The 20,801-nt window shown below is 40.1% G+C and overlaps 1 protein-coding gene across 1 annotated transcript; it reads left to right on the top strand.

The window, feature by feature from the left end:
* The first annotated feature begins 8,580 nt into the window (after window positions 1-8,580).
* LOC116194949 (receptor like protein 26-like) lies at window positions 8,581-11,996 on the top strand. The gene is given in 3 exon segments (XM_031523881.1): window positions 8,581-10,043; window positions 10,045-11,600; window positions 11,801-11,996. Coding segments are annotated over 2 exon segments (2,745 nt in total). The 5' UTR covers window positions 8,581-8,844; the 3' UTR covers window positions 11,591-11,600; window positions 11,801-11,996.
* The last annotated feature ends 8,805 nt before the right edge of the window (window positions 11,997-20,801 follow it).

The following is a 20,801-nucleotide window of genomic DNA, read 5'->3' on the forward strand; positions in this document are numbered from 1 at the left end:
TTTCCGATACAATTCATTATCTTTATCTAGGCCAAGTTTAGATGACTCCAAGCACGTCCCACATCACTGTCTGCCTTGCATCAAGCGTGGGGTCCCGCCGTGCTTGACTTGCAACGGGAGATGGCCATAGATAGAATATTGTACCCGACTATATCTTCTAATACAAATCACCTCACACATTCAGTTAGATAACATGTTTGTGTTATTATAGTGTTACATCTTTGTATTCCATCTCTTGATCAATTTTTGGTGTGCATCTCGGTATCCGAAATTTGAATGGGCTTTCGGCTAATCCAGTCGAGCTGGATCGACAACTAAGGGTAAAATTCTCTCACATGAATTTTCTCGATTCACAAGACTCGAATCCGATATCTTATTCGAGAAAAACAAGCGCCGAACCGCTTAAACAATCCCTTCATCAATTTTCTTCTAAAAGAAAATGCACCATTCTTCGTAGGATGCTACTGGGAAGTTTCGTCAATGCCGAAATGCATAAAAAGGGAAATTCTTAGTTCGCGTGATAATTTCTCCCAATCTTCTTCACAAAGACAGGCATGATTATGACCATCATGAGGTGATCTCTACCTACTTACGCTTTTACAAAGTTCATCTTGATAGCACCAGCTCACCCATTTGACAACCACCAAATTAATGGCTTCAATTATTGTCTTTGAGCATTTAATTCTAATAATTTAAATCAATTTAGGAATTTGAAAAATTGGGGTCACGTTTGTTGTTGTTCAGACCCAAAAGTAAAACAAGAAGATATGTAGGTTCATAATCACATTGGTCATTGTTGAATAACTTATAATAGCAACAATTATTAGATAACACAAACATTTAACATAATTGAATTTGTATATCATTATCATGACAATCATAATGTAGCATTATTACACCAATTTTCATTTATCTTGGCCCACGGGGCATAAATAAAGGAAGGTTTCACGTGCATTGCACGGGTAAATTCACTAGTATATATATATATATATATATATATATAATATACATATGATTATATATATATATATATTCATTACACATTTACAGTATACGGACATACATATATACCAATATGTATATATTGTTAATATTATTAATTTATTATTTATTTTTGTTCGTGCATTATATGAAATGGGTATAATGATAAAATAATATGCCTATATTATTCCACCCCATCCTTTTTTGATGCTACCCAAACATGAATTATGAAGGGTTAAGAGAATCCCCTCATAAATTACCCAATCCCACCCATCCATAACCCACCCCACCCATCCCTCCATAACTCATCCCATCCCATTATCCAAACAAAATGTAAATTGAACAAGGCAACACTGGGAAAGGACTCTGCTGCTTCAATCGCTGCTATTGAAGCTCAGAAACAGAGATTAACCCTTCAGAGACTTATCGCCATGATCCTTGCTTTCATATGTACATATATATATATATATTAATATATTGATTATATTGATGCAATAATCATATATATTGCATTGACATAGTTAAGTTTGTGTTTATGAGGAAACATACAATCTAAGGAAATATATTAACTGAAAAATAATTATCACAGAAAAATTTGTAATTTTCAATAGTTATCATTAATAAGGCCTAATCAGACCATGTTATAATCTACGCCGAATATATATAGTTTATAAATTATAAAAGGTAAAAGCGTAAGAGATAGTATTCATATGTATGCATCATATATCTATTGGATAATGAATATTAAGGATTTGTATATCAACTCCACAAGTATCGGATTTATTACTTAGATATATACGCCTAGAGCAAAGTAAAATTTTCCTAAAACAATATAATATCTAAGAAAACTAAATAATCATCAAATTAAATATATCTAATATTTATCTTTATGTATATGCGTATAGTTTCACACCATATTGAGAAAATTATTTGTGAAATAGTTTTGAATTTAACATAAGTATTTTTTGAATTCTCAATAGTAAATTATATAACAATTCAACACTTCTCCAAAATAGTAATTATTTTGAGCAAAATATAAAAGAATAATTAATGCCCTAAAATGATTGGAATCATGACAAATCCCCTAATAACAGTTTAAGCGATCCGCTCAAGAACCTAACCAAATATAGGAAGGAAAATTGAGTCCTCTTTGTATAAATTGTTTAGCCTCTACGGAATTGACTGGATCCTCTGCCCCTTGAATTTCCAGTGGACGTTGGGGAGCTTAAAAAACTAATAGATTGTTACTTATGAAAAAATTTGAGCAACAGAAAACATATATATACATAGTCAGTAGAAAAGGAGAGAATCCAATAATAAAAGGAAACGTCATACTTAAAATTCTATAAGATAAATCCATATATATACATATATATCATGAACGGCAGAAGGCGTAAGCTATATATATCTATATATTATTTTCTTGTGTATAATATAAATATATATCCACAGATTCCATATCTTGGCAATTGCAATTCGAATACTTTTCTGATTTATACAAATTAAAATATTTAAAAAATAAAAAAAAACTATGAAAATTTCATTCAGCAATGGATGATTATGAAGTTATCTGGCCAAGCCTACCTCGTTCTTGCTTTCATATATATATATATATATATGCTGGGTCACCCTTTTTGGGATTTGATTGTATGGTGAATTGTTTTTTAAAGTTACTCCAATTTGTAGTAAGTTACATAAATTTCTAGTAAATTACTAATAAAGAAAGGAAATTACTTACAAAAAAGAGTAAATTACATAGATTACAAGATAAATCTATTTATATGTATGAAAACAAAGTTCAGAGCTGAATTCTCACGCTGTCATATTATCAAAAATATAAAATCGAGCTCTCTCGCATTACCACGCCATCACTTATGTATTAAGGAAATTCGTTATATTCTTTTATCTTAATTATGTAGTAGATTATATAGATTATATGCAATATATACGCATATAGCCCAACAAAATATATATAAGGGAACAAAATATGCAGTGGACTATTATTAATGATTATATTTATGTCCTATATATCATATAGTGGAATTTAGACTATTATTTTTTGAAATAAAAATTTCATTATATTGAAATTTTATATTCAATAGGGTATATCCTTAATAATTGTATGACCTTCACACTATATATAACTGTACATGTTTATTCGATATACTAATACCAATATCTTACATTAATTTGATCGATTCGCAAGATTTCATCAATATTTCACTAGTCTTTGTCAGGTTTTGTCGAAATTCATGATCACCAAATTTATTTATTTTGTAAATATAATTAATTTGTTTAGGATGTTATCTTTTTAATTAGACATTAATTTATTTGGTGCATTTGATATTTGCTTAGAATCGATCATTTTTTATCTTTTTAATTAGACGTTAAATCTTTTTATCATTTTTTAATCTATACCTTTATAGATTTTGAGGTTGTACAATGGTTTATGACATATTTAAAGAATTGGGACCGGAAGAAGTAACAAAATTATCGATTTTAATATGATTTTTTTATTAAGAGGAATACTCTATGTGTTTGACTAAGTATATTATTTTATCAATCAAAATTGAATTATTATTTAGTTTATTATTTCTAATGAAATTAGGATTCATTGATGCATGTAAGTACAAGAAAGTCTTAGATTGATCTATTTCGGGCCTTACTTTGAGAAGAAGCTTTTATACAATTAATATTTTCAAGTGAGTTACACTCCCATCAAAGTATCATCCAGCTGATGTTAAGTAAAGATATTGTTTTTGCTCAATCTATATGAATGATTTTTTGTAATGTATTGATATCCTTAGCATGATTCATTAGGTTTAACTAAAATTTATTTATGCATAACGTGTAAAATTATTTAGATTAGCTGCAATAAAAAATTATTCAATTGCGTCCGTACAACACGCGGGTCATCAACTAGTTACACATATTTCAAAATGAGATGTACAAATTTTGAGATAAATTACACCCATTTTGAGGAACTTTTACTTAATTTTTTAGTAAGCAACTTAACTTTTACTCACATGCATAGTGAATTACTTGATAGTATGGTGCAAGCAATTTTATTGATTTCGCTATAGAATTTTCCTTTTTTATAAAGGAAGTTTATAAGTCTAGTACAATAACAAGGTAAGTGTAATAAATGGGCACAAAAGTCCCAAAGTATCTCATTTAGAGTCCGTTTGGGAGTACTTTTGCTTTTTCAAAATGGAGATTTCACTCGAGGCTCATGGTCTGCATGTGATTAAGGTCCTAAAATCGAGATCCTAACAATATTATACAGGCGTAATTTATTACAGTTATCTCAGAGATGTATGCTGGTTATTTATCTCATCTATGTATGCTGGTTGTTCATGTACAAAATTCTAAATTTGTTATTTATTAATGTATTTATTAGTCATTTCATCTTTTATCAGCAACAGCATAAGCAATTTCCCAAACACTTATTATATCCTACTGTCACTTTCAAAAGATTCAGAAAATAACATACCTGTGCGCATTCGAATTTCGTCTCGTCGAGGCACGCATGCGCGCACCTAAATGCAACGCGGCTTGGGAGTGTCCACCTTCTCGGGGACGCGCGACGGACGCACGTGAGAAGGAGTCGCCACTACCTGTTTACGACCAGAAGGTCGAGGGCCGATGAGTCGCCCAGGTCTAGGGGTATGGATACACCTAGTTTGTTAAGGCAATGGTCTTGTACGGAACCGAAATTCCGAATTCGGTGGTTCTATTACGTGTGGGCCTATATCCCACCCTTTCGGTACTTTAGCTTGCTAGGCTTGCCATTTTATTTATTTACCGCATGATTTAGGGTTGCACTTGACTTGCCCGTTTTGACACCATAAATTCGAAGAAACTCTCCGACCGTCAGCAGCTCCGACCGGGATTATTACATGAATAAATATACATCATAAACCCTTATATTGTTCTCTCAAATAAATAAAAGACAAGCTACAATGACTAAATCCCGGTCGGTTCGCATTCGACCATGATTTCACTCATGCTCACCGTATGGTTTTGGAAAAGACCGAAAATTAAATTAAATGCGCACTCGGTGTATGGGGAGATTGGACCCCGTGATCGACGGTTAGGGCGTTAGACCCAGTGTGAATCGAGTCCTAAAGGATCGGGCTCAATCCGCATAACAAACAAGTGCAAAATGTAATCAAGCAAGCTCAAATAAACAAACAATGGGGTTTCTTATTATCGCCGAATTTACGTGAATTAACTGATTATTAACCGGAGTATATTGGCATACAAATCCTACCTTAAAACAAACAAAAGGGATAATGGATAGAGTATGTAGCATTCGGCATTATTTAAAACGGACCCGATAGACATGACGTCTGTAGTCAAGTCTCGAATGTGTGGATTATTAGATTATTCTGTATCGTGGCAATATGGCTTTTACAGATTAAGAGTGTTTTCACCTAAAACCTAACCCTCTACTTGACTATTTGCCCATGTTGATTATGCCGAGTTTGTGATTAATCCGTTTTCCCATGTTTTAACCCGTTCTAAACACAAACCTACACTAGAGTGACGGCAGGACAAGAACCGGTAATCATGCCCTTGAATCGGTAAATATGTGTGTGCATAAAAATCAAGATTACGCTATACGTATCTCGGTACTTTTGAAATTGTGAATTTTGAAAAGTATTTGACTAACAGTTCTTGAACTGTCGATGCGATTACAAATTATTAATCAGTTCGTACAATTTATTTAAAAGAGTTAAGTGATTTAATTTAGCCAAATTTAACGTCTCGATTACCCCTTATGTAGAATTTTAGGTTAATTGGAAATTTACCGAATACTTTGGTCTACGGATTTCGAGTCGTTGAGATAGCCATTAGTTGACCGCCCGATAAACTCTAATTTCCGACATGGTCACGTTGTATACATATAATTACAAAAATAAAATATTTAAATGGGGCACATACATTGTCGGTGGGTGATCCAAGTAGGAAATGGTCGGATATTTTTAGGAAATGTCCAGGGCACTGAATTGAACGATTTTAAAAGAGCAGACACTAGTTTGAAAATTCGGATAAAGTTTCTGGGGACTGATTTGAAAATTCTGGAAAACTTTGGGACTGTGTAAAAATTACTGAAAATGACCCAGGACTTGTTTGAAACGAATTTGAAAATTTGGGCTGATCTGAAAAGTGAAAAAATGCCCCAGGGACTGAACTGAAACGACTCGAAGAGTTCTTTGGGGTGGTTGGAAAATTCGGGAAAATTCAAGGACTGATTGGAAAATACTGTAAATGGCTGGGACTAGACTGAAACGAATTTTAAAATTTGGGGCAGATCTGTACAGGGCGAAAAAAGGTCCCGGGACTAAACTGAAACAACTCGAAAAGTTCCTTGGGATGTTTGAAAAATTCTGGAAAATTCAAGGACTGATTGGAAAATGATAAAAATGGCTGGCACTTGGCTGAAATGAATTTTAAAATTCGGGCAGATCTAAAAAGGGCGAAAAATGGTCCCTGGACTATACTGAAACAACTCAGAAAGTTCCTTGGGATGTTTGAAAAATTCTGGAAAATTCAAGAACTGTTTGGAAAATGATAACAATGGCTGGGACTTGGCTGAAATGAATTTTAAAATTCGGGGCAGATCTGAAAAGGGCGAAAAATGGTCCCGGGACTAAACAGAAACAACTCGGAAAGTTCCTTGGGATGTTTGAAAAATTCTGGAAAATTCAAGGACTGATTGGAAAATGATAAAAATGGCTGGGACTTGGCTGAAATGAATTTTAAAATCGGGGCAGATCTAAAAAAATAAAAATGCATCCTCAGGACTGAAATGAGACAAGACAAAAAGTTCGTAAAATCGAGTTCATGATAAATCCGATCACCCACGCAACCCAATAACGCTCATTTCACATCATTTCCATTCAAGCAAACATTAATATTCAGAAACGGAGCCCTAAACATGCCACTAAGTCGGGAATTTACCTAGTTCAGGAAGTTGAAGGGTCATTCTGTAAATTAAAAATAAAAATAAAAATAAAAATAAAAACGTCGGGGAGTTGGGCTGCTGAGAGAGGATTGGGCCGGATTGGATTGGGCCGAACTGGGCTGGGCTCCGGACTGGGCCGAGCTGGGCCGACGCTAATGGGCTGCCGCTGGGCTGGGCCGATGAGGGGGCGGACTGGGCCAGGCTGGATCCCTGCTGAGTGTGCTGCTGGAGGACCGGGCTGGGCTACTGGACTGGGCCGCAAGGCTGGGCCGGGCCGATGGCTCGAGCTGGATCGGGGCGGCGTGCCTGTTCAACCCGCAAACGGCGGAGCCCCGGTTAGAAAGAAAAAAAAAAACGAAATAGAGAGAAGGATAAGGTGAGGAGCCGAGGGATAATTCGGATCGGGCGAGCTGGGGGCGTGAGGAGGACGAGCTGAGAGTCTTCGAGTGAGAGCGAGCCGAGGGAGAGCCGAGGATGAGTTGAGGAAGAGAGAGCCGGAGCTGAGGGAATTTTTCGGGTAAGTTTAAGGAGCCGAGCGGCAGGTGTCGGGGCTCGGGGAGCTGTGGGCGTCCAAGAGGATAAACGAGCTGAGAGTTTACGAGTTTCAGCCGCTCCAGACTCGAGCTACGGGTGTCCTTTTTTAGGAGAGAATCGGCCAAATCAAACTCGAGCTGGGGGTTTCTTCTTCGGCTCCGTCCGCGAGCTAAGAGGTAGCGGGATGCTTTTAATAGAAAATCGAACTGCGAGTTTTTTTCGAGCGTCCGTGAGCTCCGAGATTTTTTTCTTTTCGGCCGTTGAGGGAAATCCGGCGAATCCCAGGATTTTTTCGTTCGTGAGCTCTGGTTTTATCCCGAAAAATCGAGAGAGAGAGAGAGAGTCAGCGTGCACGGGATCGGTTGGCGTGTGCAGAGGGAGAAAGGACGATGGGAGCAGGGCATGCGTGCGGGCTTCGGGTTGCAGGCTCGGGTCCAGTCGGCAGGGGAGCAGGAGAAGAGAAGAGAAAAAGAAAAGAGAAGAAAAGAGGAAGAAGAAGAACAGGAAAAAGGAAAAGAAGAAGCTTTTCCCCTTTTTTTTTCTTTTTTCTTATTTTTTTTCAAATTTGACGCGTGTACAAATTGAAAATTTCGTCTTCTTGATCGGACGTTGAAAAAATAATTTGAAACCGCCATCGTGCTCAGAAAAAATTCGTTGACATTATGCGATAAAATTATTTTCAATCTCGAATTTTATCTCGAATTTTGAAAATTGACGTCAATGCGCGCGAAATTCGAAAACGTCCTAAATAGTATTATTTTTGAAAAAAAATCATAAAATTAGTGTTAAATTAGGAAAATGTCATATTCAAAAAGTCGTGAATACTCACGTAATTAATTGGAAATACTTCCCTCACGGGTGGCAAAATGATGATTTCGCCCTTCTGGAACTGGTGAATCAAAATTGGGTGCTGACAGCTAAACGCCTAAACTGCTTTTGAGCATAAGCAATTATTTTTCAACAATTTTGTTTCAGCACTTTTCTTTCAGCAACATCACTCCCAAACCAAGCCTTAGACAACTCCAAGCACGTCCTGGCATTGCTTTCTGCCAGCCTTGCATCAATCGCAGGTCCCAAGGTTTGAATTTGGTGTTGTGCAGGTGTAGACTTTTCCACTCGTTTACATGCCTAGTCATTGCTTTATTAAATATCTTGATGAAAACTAATAAGCTCATTCGTCTTAAATCGCTTTCTTCCAATCTGAAGCGAGTATCGGTAAGAATTTTTTACATATACTTGGCTACAAATGTCAAGAATTTACATGTCCTGGGAATTGCCTCGAGTTCGACCAGAAATACATACGTATCTTCTGCCACTTCCCTGCAATTCCAGTATCTAAGCAAAAACACAGAAGCTTCATGGCAGAAAGCTTGTATCTCTTTATCATGTTCGTGTGCATGTCTTCGGTAACGCTTCATCTTCCTATCGTTGCTTCTCAGTCTCTGCTCAAATGCCACGAGGAAGAGAGGTCTGCTTTGCTGGAACTCAAGCGAAGCTTGAAAGAAGGTCCCGAGTATTGCTACTACAAATTCTTTTCACCGGGTGATTACAAGAAGCTCGAATCTTGGAAGCCAGAGGACGGTCAAGAAGGCGGCAACTGCTGTACCTGGAGAGGGGTCCAGTGCGACAGACACAGCGGCCATGTGATCAGCCTCAACCTCGGTAATGCCTGTCTCTATGGCTCCATCAACTCTAGCAGCAGCCTTCTCCGTCTCGTTCACTTGGAAAATCTCGAACTTACAGCTAATAAGATCAGTTTCTCTCCCATGCCACCTGAAATCAGCAACCTCTCAAGGCTCACCGTGTTGGATTTGAGTAAAAATGTTCTTACTGGTGAAATCCCATCTTCCTTGGGAAACCTCACTCGACTCTCGTATTTGGCTCTAAGTTACAACTACTTGACAGGTCAAATCCCTTCTTTCCTAGGGAACTTCTACGAACTCTCTCAGTTATATCTGGACAACAACCAGTTTACAGGCCAAATACCGTCTTCCTTTTGCAACTTGACTCCACTCTCTCGTTTATACTTGAGCCAAAATCAATTGACAGGCCAAATTCCGCCTTTCTTTGGGGCCCTCACTCAACTCTCTGAGTTGGGTCTGAATGACAACCGATTGACTGGCCAAATTCCATCATTATTGGGGAACCTCAGCCAACTTTCTCTATTGAATCTCAGCCTCAACCAACTCACAGGCCAGATCCCCTCTTCCTTAGGGAACCTCACACGAATCTCTACTATAAATCTTTGGCACAATCAATTGACAGGTGAAATCCCGGATTCCCTCATTACCCTCCAGCAGCTGAAGTCTCTCTATTTGAGCTCTAACAAATTGACAGGTCCTATTCCATCTCAACTTGGAAGCCTAATCCACCTGGAAAATCTTGACCTTTCTTGGAACGGATTCCATGGCCCTGTCCCAAGCTCAATCTCTCATCTCAGTAATCTTACGTACCTTAACCTTTCCGTAAACAACCTGAGTGGAGACCTGCACTTGGTCATGTTTTCGGGGCTTAAGAGGCTGAAAATACTTGGCCTATCATTCAACGACTTCTCCCTGCTCCTTGAGCCCAATGCAAATGAAAGTTATCCCACTGCACTGGGCTCTAGGTTTGGCTTCATGCAAGTTACATGAGTTCCCTGAATTTCTAAGACATCAGCATGATCTATTATTCCTAGACCTTTCCTATAATAACATATCAGGGCGGATACCTGTGTGGTTTTCGAGCTTTGTGTATATGAGATCCTTGAACCTTTCTCATAACGCTCTGACTGGATTCCCACAACACCCGGTGTTTCAGAATTGGACGCAGCTCGGTAGTCTTGACCTCAGGTCCAACCAATTGCAGGAGCCACTTCCTGCAGTTCCTCTTGCAACCATTCAGTTCTATTTCGTCTCTAATAACAGACTCTCTAGAACAATACCGTCGATGATATGCAACATGAGCAAAGTACAGGTACTGGATCTGGCAAAGAACAACTTCAGCGGTGTGATTCCACAATGTTTGAGCAACTTGAGCAGCACTTTGGTGGTATTTAGTCTACACGACAACAACTTGCATGGAGGAATCCCTCAGTTGCATAAAGGCACTTGTAGCTTGAGGATGATAGATTTAAGTAACAATCGACTGGGAGGTCCACTGCCGAGGTCACTGGCAAACTGCATTGAGCTTGAGTTTCTCAATGTGGGAAATAATATGATTCAGGACATTTTTCCTTCTTGGTTGGGCTCACTCGCAAACCTAAAGGTATTGATTTTGCGGTCTAACAGATTGCACGGGTCGATAATGGAGCCTAAGAGCAAACTCGACTTCCCCAACTTGCAGATTGTGGACCTCTCGTGCAACACATTGGTAGGTTTCTTGCCATCAAACTACTTCCTGTATTGGAAAGCGATGAGAGTTTTAAACACCAGCAGACCAAGCTATTTTGGGGAATCTTGGAATGTGCCTTTCTTTTCCTTTGTGTACGAACCCGGATACTATGATTACTCAATGACAATAATCAACAAAGGCATGGTAATGGAGTATGCAAAGATCTTGGAATACCTAACCTTGTTCGATCTTTCGAGCAATAACTTCACGGGAGAGATTCCGAATTCTATTGGAAGCTTAAAGGGACTCCATCTGCTCAACCTGTCTCACAATGTACTCATAGGCCATATACCTCCTGCCCTGAGTGGTCTGACCAATTCGGAAGCTCTCGACCTTTCTCACAACAAGCTCACTGGAGATATCCCCCAGCAACTAACAGAGCTGACTTCCCTCGTCGTCTTCAGGGTATCATACAACCAACTGTCAGGGTCCATACCTCGAGTGAAGCAATTCAATACATTTGACAACAGCTCTTACAAAGGGAATGCTGGACTATGCGGAGATCCTTTGTCAAAAAAATGTGCAGGCCTGGAGAATGTGGCACCACCAGCACCTGCTGGAGATGATCAGGAAGGCTCAAATACTTTATTTGAGTTTGACTGGAAGATCATTCTGATTGGGTTTGCTGGTGGACTAGTCCTTGGTGTGGTTCTAGGACAAGGCATAAGCATTGGAGAAGACAACTGGTTTGTGAGAAAGTTTGGCCGGAGATTTCGAAAAAGACATGCATAGATCATAAAAGGTTGGTGTTTACGTTCACCTAGTTTCGATTTTAAATGTATTAGTTTGGACAGCTTTTCCATTGTTCTATTCCATATCGAAAAGTAAGCCAATGATTTCAGCAATACTGACTCTTTTTGTAATTTTTTTTGTCTAAAAGTCTTTTAGTTTTCCGTGAAGCATCGTAGGTGACCTTCTCTACTGTGTTGCTTTACTTTGCAGAATGAGTTGTGGAGGAGAATGTTGAATCTTGGCAGGACCTTTTCTTTCTGCAGCTATATTTTGTTGCTCGATTTCGAGGTTTCTTATGAGATTAATATTGTAGCTGAGTTCTGTTCTGTTCTGCTCCTTCGCATGTTTTCCTCTCGCTGTTGTTGTATAGTATATTGTCTTGCAAGCGCCTGGAACCTTTATATGAAATTTTCAGCCACATACCAAAGGCTGACCAGAAAAAATCAGCAAAACACTGTGACTTCCGTAATAAGCATAAAAATAACTCGGTTGCATCTCCAATCGCGCCCCTACAAAAAAAAAATCTGGCTACGTGCATCACTTAGTAGAGTTTCATATATTACGTTGAAATCGTGACGTGAAGTTAGCCGCTGCAGAGTATACGCTTTTAGAAACCATTGGTAACACATCGTATCGAGATAAAATATTTTCTGATTAAGGAGACTTTTCCAGATAGTCTGCCTTGAATCAACCATGGAGTTGGTGCAGCCTTTTTCCGCTCCTTCACGAAGCCTAGTCATGACTCATACATACAGACACAACTTGTATAGTTTCTCGATTAATAGACGCAAATCTTTCTCGACTTCCACAGTTGAATTTCTTCCCTCCAATTATCCGAAGCTTTCCCGTAAGATTTTCACATGTACATGGATGCATCACAATATGATATTCAAGAAAGGAGTGCTTGTCAAGACCCGAAATTTCACCATAATTTCTCCTAAAATTCTCACATTCCATTCCAAGCACCAACCTGTACTATAAACTTGCAAATATAATATATATCTTGACCGACCAACATGCACACATCTCAAGTAAGCCAACCTCGAAAACATCTAACAGTCTTCACAAACCCGCAATGTATTTACAACATTCTACATACACTTACTACCTATATTCTGAGTAGGTCTAACTTCAAAATCCTTCACGTTGATCCCCAATGTCAAAAATTTTCTCCTACGATGCTATTTCTAGCCTCTAGCTCATTTGTAAAAAGAAATATGCAGGGAGTGAGCTGCATCTCAGTGAGTAGTAAATTCCACAACAAAATGAAGCTTTGATTAATTTCTTATCCAATCAATATTCACAACAAACACTTATATCATTTGCCATACAAGACTTGTCATGAAAACATTTAATAACATATTTTTACTCGTCAATTTCAAAATCTCGTTATCATGCATCAATCAATATCACTAATGTCAAAGAACAATCTTAATACAACATAGACTAGCCATAGGGTCGCATTCTCTTGCGACAGAGTTATGACGGTACCGTGACCCCGCGCGCCTCAATTAACTTAGCCTTAATCGCTCATATCAATACCACATCAGTGGGAGTTGCCTATTATTCTCCGGCAGTGGGAGCCTAACGTTCATTTTATATTCCACCAAATCAGCGGCCTGATCGTCCATCTTAAATTCCATTAGTTCAGCGGCTTGATCGTCCATTTTATATTTCATCGGATCAGCAACCTGATCGTCCCATGGCCATATTGACAACAATATCATTATCACACATCGATCAACCAAACTCAATTTACCTCAAATTAAATAAATACGGTACCAAAAATACTTCTTCTTCTTTATTCAATTTAGCCCATCTTAACAATCATGAATATGATTAACCTAAATTTAGCTCATTCTATAGTGGAATAAAATACTCACAAAGACCCCCACGAAACAATAACTCAACAAGCAAAGCCTTCTAGGTGTATAGGTTCGGTCTCCTTGGCCCCCACCAATCATGACCACAAAATCAATTAATATACACAAGAATGGCTTCCAATGTACATGTTAATTCTGTCATGTTGATCTTCTACTTATATAAAGTTCAATATTGACACTTCCATGAACAAATCCACCTCATTTAGCCAAACTAGTACATTATCCTAGAACAAAATTATATGTATATACAAAAACAGTACAAAATATTAAGCATATACAATAAGAAATCCCACCTAATTTCAAGGTGATAGAACAATTCTTTGCAAGATTTCCACTCTAATCAACTCCAAACAAAACAACACGAGTCAAAGGACTCAAACTAAAACTACATAGTAACCCCACTCATTATAAACGGAATTTCGGATTAATTACTTTACATAATCTAATAGGAAATAAAACCAATATCAATAACTCTGAGCATATGACAAGCTTTTCTAATTGCTTTACGAATCCATTTCTTCCCTCAAGCAAGTTTATACCTTACAGTTCATCCAAAAGATAAATGAAGTGGTTTGATGAAAAATAAATCGAACATAGGCAACTCAAACAGCAAGAATAAATCTGAAACTTATACACTAGAAAAAAGTCAGCTTCTATGCTTAGTTATTAATCCACCAAAAACCCCAAGGAAAATTCGAAAATTATTAGTACACCCAAACTAATTAGCAATCTAACATATATTGCTCTTTGTTACACTCCCTGCTTACTAGGCTTCCATCAAACATTAACCAAGCTACCACTATTGACTTCATCATTTTGGTAAATGAACTAATTCTTTTTCCTAAGTCATCAAGAAAAGAACAAGATTAAAAAAGGAACCTCAACACAAGCACAAGAGCAACTGTGAAATCAATTGCATACCCAAATAGCTTGTTATATACTAGAAGGCAAGCTAAACTCCTCCACCCAAATTGGTGTCCAGTGCAGTACTTTGCCCGACTCTATTCTGCAATATCCCTCTCTGTCGATTTCTTCCTTTGTTCTCTCTCTCTCTCTCTCTCTCTCTCTCTCTCTCTCTCTCTCTCTCTCTCTGTCCGATCCTGCTCAAGCTTTCAGTCAGTCTCTCCTCTTCTCCTGTTTCAGACTGACAGCCACGTAACCCCCAAGGAAGAAAAAGAACATATACAATATTGAAGAAAATTATTTAGGATTTCTTTCATTGTACTATGCCTTAGGCCTCCTTTATAACTGGGAAAAAAATTGAAGAAAATGAAGAGGCGATAGGGATTTAGCATGGTTAAAAGAAAAATGAGATTAATGGTTCAATGGGCTTTAAGCCCAATCAACTTTATAAGCACATGATAGATCATATATAAATATATAGAGAGAGAGACGCACAAAAAATTAGATGCAAGAATATATGTGAGTGAAATGCATGGTGTTCACAGTGCTAGTCCTAATCAAGAATTCAACATAATCGTGAAAATAATCTCTACAGCTACTTCTCTATGATTATATTTTGATACGAGAAAAGACATCCATAGAAAGTTATATGCCCGCTCACCATGCAGGTGTACTTTTTTTCCCCAGATGTTTCATCTTCTTACCAGTGCTTCTCAGCCTGCAGCACCCCAGCGCCACGGGGATAAGATGGTCTGCTCAGGAAAAGTTTCAAACAGGTCTCCGAGTACTGCTACTCCCGATATTTCTTCCGGGTGATTACAAAAAGCTTGGCTTTTGCAGCTCATTATTACTTAACCAAACTGCAGATGCTATGTTGGTTGCTAGCCGAGCCACTAAGGCCACTGGAGAATTATTTCTCTATCTGTTGTAGCCTCAATAGCTTAAAGTTTATCTGTTTCTTTCATTTTCTGTACAAACCTCAAGAAACTGACATAATTAACAAAAGAACAAAAGGGAAGTCGGATGACAGTAGGAACCGGGACTGGTCCCAATTCCAGTGATTGAATTTCAGTATATTGAACAAGGCCTTCTAACAACATGGGAGGAATTGAATTACACTTCTGGTAAATCCGATGACTTAAATGGAGGAAAACCATTTAGAACAGAGGAATTTCCACATTTCACATTTTCTCGTTGTATTGCATTATTGCCTGCAGAAGTTCCTATCTAGATACCGGGCCGCAGCAGAATGTTCTGGGGGAACTCGTTGTTTCTGATACAATTCATTATCTTTATCTGGGCCAAGTTTGGATGACTCCAAGCCCGTCCTGCGTCACTGTCTGCCTTGCATCAAACATGGGGTCCCGCCGTGCTTGACTTGCAACGAGAGACGGCCAACTTTGACTCTCGAGTCAATATCCTTAAAATATGAATTTGACGTTGCCTCGTTGTGTAATAGACATATACTTTTATTGATTTCGATATAAAACAAATATGCCGATTCGTCTTAAATTTCGCTTTCTTCCCTTCGAAGTAATACCCATACTCAGGAAAAACGGATTACTGATTGTAAAAAAATTGGCGTATTCTTGGAATTGCCTCGAGTTTGGCCATAAAAAAGTACACATCTGCAGCCAGTTCCCTCCAATTCCATTACCCGAGTAAGGACACAAAAGCTTCATGGCAGAGAGCTCTTCTCTCTTCATCATGTTCGCGTACTTGTTTTTCCTGCTATTTCATCTTCTTGCCGGTGCTTCTCAGTCTGTGCCCCAGTGCCATGAGGTTGAGAGTTCTGCTTTGCTGCAGCCCAAGCAAATCTTGAAAGAAGGCCCTGAGTATTGCTCCTTCAAAATTTTCTTACGGGGTGATGACAAGAAGCTCGAATCCTGAAGTTACAGGGGGGTCTAGAAATTCCTGTACCTGGAGCGGGGTCCAGTGTGATGGACACACTGGCCATGTGATCAGCCTCAATCTCAGCAATGCTTGCCTTTCTGGCTCCATCAACTCTAGCAGCAGCCGTTTCCAACTTGTTCAGTTGGAGAGTCTCAAACTCGAAGCCAATAACTTCACTCTTTCTGTCATACCACCCGAAATCGGCAACCTTTCGAGGTTCAACATACTGAATTTGGTTGGTAATGTGCTAACTGGTGAAATCCCATCTTCCTTTAGTAAGTTCACTCAACTCTCCGAGTTATATCCGAGCAACAACCAGTTGACAGGTCAAGTCCCTTATTCCTTTCAGAACTTGACTCAACTCTCTTGTTTATCCTTGCGCCAAAATCAATTGACAGGCCAAACCCCATCTTTCTTCGGGACCCTCACTAAACTCTCTCAGTTGGATCTGAGCGACAACCAATTAACCGGCCAAATCCGTCATTCTTGGAAAACCTCTGCCAACTCTCTGCATTGTACCTCAGTCTCAGCCCAACTCACAGGCCAGATCCCACCTTCCATTGGGAACCTCATACAAATCTCCAGTTTAGGTCTTTTGCACGCCAAATCCCGGTGCCGTCATGACGCAGCGTACACATGAGTAACCTATCACAGACCCGTTGATTCGTGCACGAATACCGGAACTACGACCTTCTACTACCTGTTGATTCTACGAATACCAAGAAATAGGCATCAAACTCGAATCGACTCTGAGATTGGACAAAGAGCACGAAAGCTCTTAATTTATTGATAAATCCGAATTAATTGTTTCAGCCCTAGAGCTTACAAAGTTTAAATAGGGATTAAGAAAACCTAAATTGCAAAAAAAAAAAACTTTACTAAAATTGTAAAAACACCCAAATAACTATAAAATGCCCGTTTGAGACCCTAAACGATGGAATTTGCCTTAAATATCGAAAAATTATAGCAAAGCGGTGAATTTTGTTTCGCACGCCATTTCCTTTGAGATAGAGTCATCATAACCTATTTTTCTCCAAGTACCGATTTGCTGCTACCTCTGCTGCATCATTCTCCCCTGGGTGGAGAGAATTTGCCCTCGAATTGTCGTCGTCCGAACTGTCACCTGTGTAAGAAATCAAGTGTTTCACGTTAAACACATCGGCAGTACGAATGTGGCTCAGAAGTTTAAATCAATAGGCGTTTGGATTGATCTTCTCCACGATCTCCACAGGACCAATCTTTCTTGCAGCGAGCTTGTGGTAGTCACCAGCAGAAAAACCATCCTTGGTAAGGACAGCCCAAACAAAATGGCCAACTTCAAACTCCATGTGCCTTCTCTTTCGGTCAGCAGCAGTCTTGTATTTCCTGGCAGACTGCTCCAAATTATTCTGCACAGCCTCGTGAATCTCTTACAGTCCGTGAACGAAGTCAGCCGCCTTACCATGGACCCTGGTCTTATTCGGCATAGGTAACAGATCAAGGGGACCCCTGGGGGTAACAGAGTATACCACCTGAAAAGGATTGAAACCAGTGCTGCGATTAACAGCTTGATTATGCGCAAACTCTGCATGGCTTAACTTCTGATCCCAGCTCTTAACGTGCTCCCCTACTAAACCCCTCAACAGATTGCCCAAAGACTTATTAACCACTTCTGTCTGCGGATGATACGCAGTACTGAAGTTCAGCTGGGTGTTCACCATCTTCCAAAGACTCCGCCAGAAATGACTCAGGAAACGGGTGTCCCTATCAGACACAATAGAGACTAGCAGATCATGCAGACGGTATACCTCCCGAAAATACAACTGAGCAACCCGCACAGCATCAGTGGTCTTCTTTCACCGAATAAAGTGTCCCATCTTGGAAAACCTGTTGACGACCACATAAATAGAATCATTCCCTCGCTAGGTCCGGGGCAAGCCTAGGACGAAATCCATGTCGATATCCACACATGGCTGCGAGGGAATCAGCAGGGCCATGTACAACCCTGCATTCGTTGCAGTACCCTTGGACACTTGACAAACTTTACAATGCTGCACATATTTTTCCACTTCTCTACGAATCGTAGGCCAGAAATAGGATGTCTGGACCAGCTGCAAGGTCCCGTCTCTCCCCACATGCCCTTCGCCATGTAATTGCTGAATAATGTGCACTCTCAAACTACATTCAGGGATACAAAGCTGATTTCCCCTGAAAAGAAAACCATACTGCAACACGTATTTCGTTCTTTCTCTAGCCCGAACTTTAGCTAGGTCACAGCAAAATAGGGATCGACCTCAAGCAACTCAGCAAAAGAACTAATACTAGATACCTCAACTGTCATCCTGCTCAGAATGCTTCGCCTTCGACTAAGAGCATCAACAACGTGGTTAGTGACTCAACTCTTGTGCTTTACCACGAAAGTAAAACGCTCCAGGTAAGCTACCCATGATGCATGACGAGCTGACACCTTATCCTGGCTATGGAGGTGCTTCAGGGCCTCATGGTTGGTGTACAAGATGAACTCCTTGTGGGAAAGATAATGTCGCTAATGCTTCACCGCCTGCACTACAGCATAGAATTCCACGTCGTAGGTGCTATATCTCACTTTCGCCTCCGTCAGCTTCTCGCTAAAAAAGGCAATTAGCATGTTGTTTTGGCCCAAGACTGCTCCAATCCCTACCTTTGATGCATCAGAATGCAGCTCAAAGGGCTGCTGAAAATCAGGCAGGACAAGAATCGGGGCAGTCATCAAACGCTCCTTAATCTTCTGGAATGTCGTTTCTGCCCCCTCAATCCACTCGAATCTACCTCCTTTCATGGAATCAGTTAAGGGAGCCATAATACTGCTGAAGTGGGGAATAAACCACCTATAGAAGGAGGCTAAACCATGGAAACTCCTGACTTCTGTAATATTCGTAGGTCTGGGCCACTGTTTGACCACCTCAACCATGGACGAGTCCACCCTCAAGCCATCGGCAGAAACAATATAACCCAAAAAAAGAACTTCCGACCTCATAAAAATACAGAAAGTTCGGAAGTGAGTCAGATGTTACACGGGGTCGGGGCTGTAGATCAAAATGTCATCAAAATACACAACCATGCACCTACCAATGAAAGGCTGCAGGATCTGATTCATTATTCTCATAAACGTACTCGGCGCATTTGACAGCCCGAACGGCATCACCAGCCACTCATATAACCCCTCCCTAGTCTTGAATGCGGTCTTCCACTCATCTCCAACACGAATCCGAATCTGGTGATAACCGCTCTTCAAGTCCAACTTAGTGAAAATCCTGGCACCACTTAGCTGGTCAAGCAGATCATCCAAGTGAGGAATGGGAAAACGATACCTGACCGTTATCGTATTGATGGCTCGACTGTCCACGCACATACGCCATGATCCATCCTTCTTAGGCACTAGAAGCGCCGGTACAGCACACGGGCTCATACTCTCTCGAATGAACCCCTTCGATACCAGCTCCTCCACCTGTCTCCTTAACTTCTTATGTTCAGTCGGGCTCATCTTGTAGTGTGGCCTGTTCGGAAGGGATGCACCAGGTTGCAAATCGATATGGTGCTGGATGTCCCACAAAGGTGGTAGACCATTTGGCAGTTCCTCGAGAAAGACATCTTGAAATTCTTTCAAAATCGGTAAGGACTCACAAGACATAACTCCCTCCTCCACAACCTCCCTGCCCACGAGAGCAAACATAAGCTATGCATCATGCAACTCCTCCTGAAACCGGGCAAGGGACAGCAAGTTGGTTGCGGAAGCCAGATTCGCAGGTCAGGGCTCGTTGGTGTCCCTGTCTCTGTTCGGAACCAGTACAATCTTTAACCCATTATGCGTGAAGCTGTATTTATTGGTCCTCCCATCATGGCTCACACTCCTGTCAAACTGCCAGGGCCTCCCCAATAGCAAGTGGCATGCATCCATTATAACAACATCACACCAAATAGAATCTCTGTATCGCGAGCCAATAGAGAACGTCACCAGGGCACGCTTCGACACGCTAACTTCACTTCCTCTCTTTAGCCACGCCAACTTATACGGTTTGGGATGTTGTTCAATGCACAGGCCCAACTTATGCACGACCTCAGCAGACACGATATTCTCGCAGCTGCCCGAGTCTATCATGAAATGACAGACTTTATTCCCGATGGTGCAGGTGGACTGGAAGATGTTGTTACGTAGCCAGTCTTCGTCCGCAGCTCTCGGGGTCATACAGGACCTCCTCACTGCCAGATTGGGCACCCTATCACTTGTCACAATCTCTTCCTCCTCGTCAAACTCGGCCACTTCATCACCTCCCGCTACATAAATTGCGTCATCAGACTGATCATCTTCGATAAACATCGCTCTCTTTTCCCCCTTTCTGCACTCAGACTGTCGGTGTCCGGGCTCTCCACACTTGAAGCACTTCGCTCCACTATCGCTTTGACCAATGCTAGCAGGCCTCGACGGACGCCCTGGGACAGTACTAACACTACCAACCCGTACGACCCCACCAGTTCTTGCAACGGTGACACCTCCACTGAACATCCCGTTGCCG

The sequence above is a fragment of the Punica granatum genome, chromosome 2 (assembly GCF_007655135.1).
Source record: "Punica granatum isolate Tunisia-2019 chromosome 2, ASM765513v2, whole genome shotgun sequence".
NCBI classification, from domain to species: Eukaryota; Viridiplantae; Streptophyta; class Magnoliopsida; order Myrtales; family Lythraceae; genus Punica; species Punica granatum.